Raw genomic sequence first — 6,581 nt, 5'->3', positions numbered from 1 at the left:
GGTACCTCCAGGGGACAATTCCCACTGGACCTTTGCTGGTTTGCGTGGGTCTTTTTATTTATTTATTTTTATGTTTGATTGAAATCGAGAAGTTATTTCTAAATGTTTCCTTCAGTCTAGCCTGCCATTTTCTGGAGAGTTTTAGCTAGACAGCAAGCTTTTTTGGAGGTGTTTTTTGGTCCTCTCAGATTGGCATTTCCCTAGCATGTGACCTGGGCTATACTTACTGAAGCAAAAAAAACAACCAGAAGAGCGACCTCTGTATTGCTAAGGTATCAAAGATACCTAACCTGTTTGCCTTCTCTCTACTCTCCCAGTCTCTTTGTGTGTTTTTGTAGTATAAAATGTCTGGTTTTTAGCCGTACTTAGCAAGATGAATAGACAAAAGTACATTCACGACAAACTTCTGGAAGCTGAACTTAAAAAGCCAGCAGCAGTCATTTTTTAAATTTTTTATTTTGGACTGGGAGCTTGCACTAGATCAGGTCTCACATCTGACTTCATCACCACCATTGGGAGAATATTGTAAAAGTAGATTTTTAGACCTCAGCCCTGAGATTTTAAATTTGGCACACAGGCCTAGGCTTTTGGAAGTTTTAAAGTTCTCCAGATGATTTTGAAATACAGCACAGCCATCTACTAGCTTGGGAAAATTCATTTTAGCTCCCTCTGCTGTAGTCATGCTCGAGGGTACCCTGCTAATTAAGGATCGTACACCAGTGTGTGTGGTGAGATGTTTCCGCCTACCTTGATTTAGTAGGGTGTGGGTTTAGCAGCCACTGTATTTTGGGAAGACTCCCAGATGAATGGTTCTGTTGTCCACTTGGAGTTAAGAGTCACTGGACTATGTGATCACATGAGCATTTCATGAGAAAGGTTTTGCTTAACCCACACTCTCTGCTGTGGAGTTGATGTGACCCATGATGGCCCTGCAGGAAAGAGTTAGTTTCCACCTGTAAGTCTTTACAGAAGACGGCTGGCACGTCTTTCTCTTGCAGAGGAGCTGGGTGCTTGGAGTTGCTAACGTTGGTCAGCAGCCCAGTGCTTACCTATTGCACCACAAGGGCCCCGCATGTCTCCTAGTAGGAAAACTGGCCCTGCCCTTTCTGTTCAGAAACACTGGTAAAAATAGAGAACAAACAATTCGCACTGCTGTGCGGCTCTCCTTCCCCTGTGCTCCTTCCCTCCTTTGCTGGTCCAGAAAAGGGAAAGCAGAACTTCTCACTAGTTCAATACATCCCCGTTCCAGTGTCTTGGCATCAAACCACTGGGTTTACTTCCCGTGTTGCTTTTTTATAATCTAATCCTCAAGGCTCTTTCCATGATTTTATTAACTTTCCTAAAGCAGCAATTGAGCATCTACCATGTAGCAGGCATGGGGATGAAGGATGAGCAGCAGTTAGTTAACCAGGTAAAAGGAGACACATGATTAATGGTGGGGTGGGCAGGGGGATGTGATCAGATGAATCCAATGAAGTAATGTCATCAGGGGCCAGATTATGAGGGGCCTTGGATTGCAGTATGTCTTTGTAACTTTACTTTTGCTTTAAGACACTGCAAGTCTCCGAGTGTCCAAGTATCTCTAGCTAAATTTTGTTAGATCTGTAAGAGACATTGTGACTTCCAAAATGAATATTCTAAAAACAGTGAACCCTTTTTCTATATTGTCTGAATCTGCTGATAACCAAACTTACTGTCTCAAATTTAGACACTTAATTGATAAATAATAGATGCCTACAGATCTCTGAATTTATTAAGTAGGTGGGATAACTGGGTTTAAGAGCTATCAGTTCAAAAATGATATCAAAGGAAAAAGCTTTGATTTTAATTTTTAAAATGAGTTTTACAATTAACATTTCTCTTTTTCCTTCCTTTATTTTTCTTTAAGTCTTGCGAAAATGCCATTGTATGCTGGAAACCTGGCAAAATGGAAGATGATATAGATAAAATTAAACCCAGTGAATCTAATGTGACTATTCTTGGGCGATTTGATTACAGCCAGTGTGACATCTGGTACATGAGATTTTCTATGGATTTCTGGCAAAAGGTAGCAACATGTTTAAAATTACTTGTCTTGGGAAAGTCCCCTGCGATGTTTTTTTTTTTTTTAATATACTATTTTCACTTTACCTTAGCGTTATCTGTTGCTTACCCTGCTGCCCTGTGATGTTATTCTACCTTGTGGCTTATCTGTAAGACAAGATTGGCAATTAGTGTCAGAGTTCACTCTCTATAGCACCTTTTGTTCAGACATAATGGTTCACTTATATGGGTTCAAATTGACAAGAGCTACTCAGAAGATTAGATTGTAAACAAAAGGTGCAATGAATTTGTGTTATGGAGAGGGAGGACAAGAATGGTTGTACAGTTTAAGATGAATACTGGATTACACTTACAGAAACTTGAATTTGCTGTGTATCATGATTGGTACAGTAGAGGAGCAGTAAAGGAAAGGAAGACTGGGAGATGTGCTCAAGCACAGAAAGAATTGTGAGGGTGCAACTAGATCTGGCAGTATATCATTCGTTGTGCATAGATTGCTATGGGTCAGAACCAAATCAGCGGCACTAGGGAGAACAACATGCTGTGTACAGTCGCAACAACAATAAAATAGAATTTAAAAAAAAGAATATTTCAGTGATTAGCATGTAAACCTTATTGTGTAAGTTTTTTCTTAGAAAAATAGGAAATAGTGATAGATGATAAATACTAGCTTTCTAAAATTATAAACAAATGTCGTGCTATGAGATTTCGATGACCAATCAGCTGGGTATTTATTTTTTTCTTTTTAAAATCATTTTACTGGGGGCCTATACAATTCTTATCACAATCCATACATACATCTATTGTGTCAAGCACATTTGTACATGTGTTGCCATCATCATTCTTAAAACATTTTCTTTCTACTTGAGCCCTTGGTATCAGCACTCATTTTTCCCCTCCCTCCCCTATCCCCCCCTCTCAAGAACCCTTGATAATTTATAAATTATTATTTTGTCGTGTTTTACACTGTCTGACGTCTCCCTTCTGGGTATTTATTTTTTCAAGAAATACTAGTATGTAAGAACTTTGCAATTTTTTGCAACAACAATGGTTTAGATGGGAGAGCACCCTACTAACACTGTGTGTTTTCAAGTCCTTCATAAATGTGAAAATGCCTTCTCATTTATGTAAGACACCTCTGTGAAGGACAGTCATGAGTCTTAATGTCCCCCTGCGCAATGGCTAACCACATAAACTTCCATGGTCCTAACCACTGTAAAACCTAGTGTATTAAAACCCCAGGTACATACAATGGAAATGGGCATGCATTTGAAATGCATATCAAAACATTATTATTGTATTAATAGAAAGATAATCTTATATACTGTCTGCTAAGACAAACATTTGACTGACTTATTTTATGAAATATACCTAACTGTTCATTCAGATTTACATACAAATTCAACTTGACTTTAGGAACAGAACTTGTTGGTAATCCAGGGATTGCCTATAGATGATATACTATTGTCTATATATAATGATATTCCTACAATGCCCAAATAACAACGTTCAACTCACAGAATGCATCATGGGCATTAATTAACGGGCGACTATATGTTACTATTACTCCTGCTTATATATTGGGAATATTAACTACACAAAGACAGATTACAGCCAGAGTCAGAAGTAAGAGTTTTCCAAAATAAATATGCCTTCAGATTGCTTGGCTGCTTTGTAGTTTGGTGTTTTGGTTAACTTGTTATCTTTTAAATATGTTCCCACAGATGCTTGCATTGGGCAATCAGGTTGGCAAACTGTATGTTTGGGATTTAGAAGTAGAAGATCCTCATAAAGCCAAGTAAGTATTTAAACTTTATGTGAGGAGTGGTTTCTGCCTCTTTTTTTTTTTTTGGTCTTTATACAGGAAACACTGTCTACATAGAAGTTAAATCTTATTTTTTTTAATCTCAAACTAATTAATTTTTACAGGCAGTCAGTGATGTTATTTCTCTTTTGAAATAAATTAAGGTGCCTCTTAAACTTACAGTGAGAGAACTTCAAAAAGAACTTGGAAGATTAAAGTAGAAGATAGTAAAAATTTCCCATTATCCATAAATCCAAATTTATTAAATTAAAATTGAGATTTGTATTTTGCTTTCCAATGCTTTCTTTTGACTTTTGATATGATTTCAATTTTTCATGTACTGTTTGAAGTAAGCACCCAGAGATATTTAACCTGTTGGCTTTTTCCCTCTAGGTGCACAACACTGACTCATACTAAATGTACGACTGCTATTCGGCAAACCAGTTTTAGCAGGGACAGCAGTATTCTCATAGCTGTTTGTGATGATGCCAGTATTTGGCGCTGGGATCGACTTCGATAAATTAACGTTTTTCCTAATCAGAATTAGAGTGTTGTCTGTACACAATTGAATCTTGTATCTTGCTAGTAGGGCCACATATAGAGCATTTAGAGTTGTCTTTCAGCATTCAATCAGGCTGAGCTGAATGTAGTGATGTTTACATTGTTTACATTCTTTGTACTGTCTTCCTGCTCAAACTCTACAGCTTTTAATAAAATTTATTTTTATAAAGTTGTGTGTTGTTTTGGTTTATTTCCATCTTAACAGGTTGAAAATTATAAAATGTTGACATACTTTTTTGTACTGACCTTTTAAAAATTGTTTTCTAGTGCTCCTAAAGCTATAGTGGTTAAACGTGGCCTGTAGAACTGAGTTCACTTTAAATCTTGGATCTACTGAGGACTGTGTGATCTTGGAAAAGTGACAACATCTCTGCCTTAATTTCCTCACGTATCTTCCAAAGGTAATCATACCTATTTCATGAACGGAGTCCTGTTGGCTCCAAGTGATTAAGCACTAGGCTACAGGCTGAAAGATCAGTAGTTTGAACTCACCAGCCTTCCGTAGGAGGAAGATTACAGCCTTGGCAACCCTATAGGACAGTCCTGCTGTTCATTGAGATTAAACTGTTAAGTTTTTCAAGGCCTTTAGAATATTGCTTGTCGATGTAGACGACTTGGCACTTTCCATCTCACTGAACGTATTATGGATCCACTGGAATTCTGTATTTATGGGGAATCATTTGAGTAGAGCAGCAAGAAATAGTAGCATACACACATTGCACATAGCTGTTCAAACGTGTTCTACTGCCGCATCAGACCTCACTGACAAATCTCAAATTCATTAAGGAAAGTGCAGGGCCTTCCTACGCACAGTGCTCTATAGTACTGCGGGGGTTAAATGTCCAAGAAGCTGACCCTGCTTGGGGAGGCTTGAGGTTTTGTGCCTCCCCTTTCCTGGCAGCTCCATCTGGTATTGACGTTTCTGTTGGCAGGTTCTTACTTCCTTTGTAGGCATTTTACAGTTCCAGTTCGATGTCTCTTTCCAGCTTTCTCTTGGTGTCTTTGGTCAGGTGAGTAAAATAAGTAGAATGACCCTGACCTTCCACTCTATGACCCACTCCACTCCCCCCACAAAAAAACCAATTCAGTGCTTTAACCATAGGAATTAGAGGAGAAGCTGGGGGTACCGTATTGGTCTCTATTGGGAGGCGATCTGGAGAAATCAGAGGCAGAATAGATGTAGCTAGCGGTTAGAGACTTTTCAACTACAATGAGGTCAGAACTTTTAGAAGAAAATGGCAATGGTTTAAGAAAGGACCAAGCTGCAACTTTGTACATGTCCTATGAAGTGGCAGCAAATGGATTCCAACTCATTGACCCCATGGGTTTTTATGCTTTTTTTTTTTTTTTAACATTAAGGAAGCAGATTACCAAGTCTTTTTTCCATTGAGTTACTGGGTAGGTTTGAACCTAAGTTCAAGTTTTTAAACAAATGACCGAGAAAAGCAGAAGTTTATTTAAAGCACTGGTCGTCACTTTGTCCAGAGCACTGAAAAATTAAAATCCCTTTTTTGAGGCAAAGGGATAATCATTCTAATTAATTACATCTACAGCTTAAATATTCACATCAATTTTTAAATTTTGCAAGGCAATCTTTTTAAAAAAATTATTTTATTGAGGGCCCGTACAATTCTTATCACAATCCATACATCCATCCATTGAGTCAAGCACATATGTACATTTGTTGCCCTCATAAATCTCAAAACATTTGCCCTCTACTTTAGCCCTTAATATCATTTGCTCATTTCCCCCCTCCCTTCCCCCTCCCTCATGAATCCTTCATAGTTCATAAAGTATTATAGTTTTGTCATAAGTTACACTGTCCGACGTCTCCCTTCGCCCTCTTTCCTGCTGTCCATCCCCCAGGGAGGAGGCTATACTTAGATTATTGTGATTGGTTCCCCCCTTCTGCCCCACAGTCCCTTCACCCTCCAGGCCTTGCCCCTCTCACCACTGGCCCTGAAGGAGTCATCTATCCTGGATTCCCTGTGTTTCAATTTGCTTTCTGTACCAATGTACATCCTCTGGTCTAGCCAGATTTGCAAGGCAGAATTGTGATCATAATATTGGGGGGGAGGAAGCATTTAAGAACTAGAGGAAAGTTATATGTTTCATTGTTGCTACCCTGCACCCTGATTAGCTCGTCTCCTCCCCAAAACCCCTCAGCAGGGGG

At 38.7% G+C, this 6,581-nt stretch overlaps 1 protein-coding gene across 2 annotated transcripts in view; it reads left to right on the top strand.

The window, feature by feature from the left end:
- The window catches only part of EED (embryonic ectoderm development), a 30,580-nt gene extending 26,003 nt beyond the window's left edge, over positions 1-4,577 (top strand). For both annotated transcript variants that reach the window (XM_004708883.4, XM_004708882.2), the window contains 3 exons: positions 1,889-2,047; positions 3,768-3,841; positions 4,241-4,577. In XM_004708883.4, the coding sequence (XP_004708940.1) occupies positions 1,889-2,047; positions 3,768-3,841; positions 4,241-4,367 (360 nt within the window). In that variant the 3' untranslated portion in view covers positions 4,368-4,577. The remainder of the gene's footprint in view (positions 1-1,888; positions 2,048-3,767; positions 3,842-4,240) is intronic.
- The last annotated feature ends 2,004 nt before the right edge of the window (positions 4,578-6,581 follow it).

The sequence above is a fragment of the Echinops telfairi genome, unplaced genomic scaffold (assembly GCF_000313985.2).
Source record: "Echinops telfairi isolate 266 unplaced genomic scaffold, ASM31398v2 ScPeMD7_1713;HRSCAF=2227, whole genome shotgun sequence".
Classification (NCBI taxonomy): domain Eukaryota; kingdom Metazoa; phylum Chordata; class Mammalia; order Afrosoricida; family Tenrecidae; genus Echinops; species Echinops telfairi.
The sequence above is the reverse complement of the archived record's forward strand: the minus strand, read 5'-3'. Positions and strand labels throughout refer to the sequence as shown.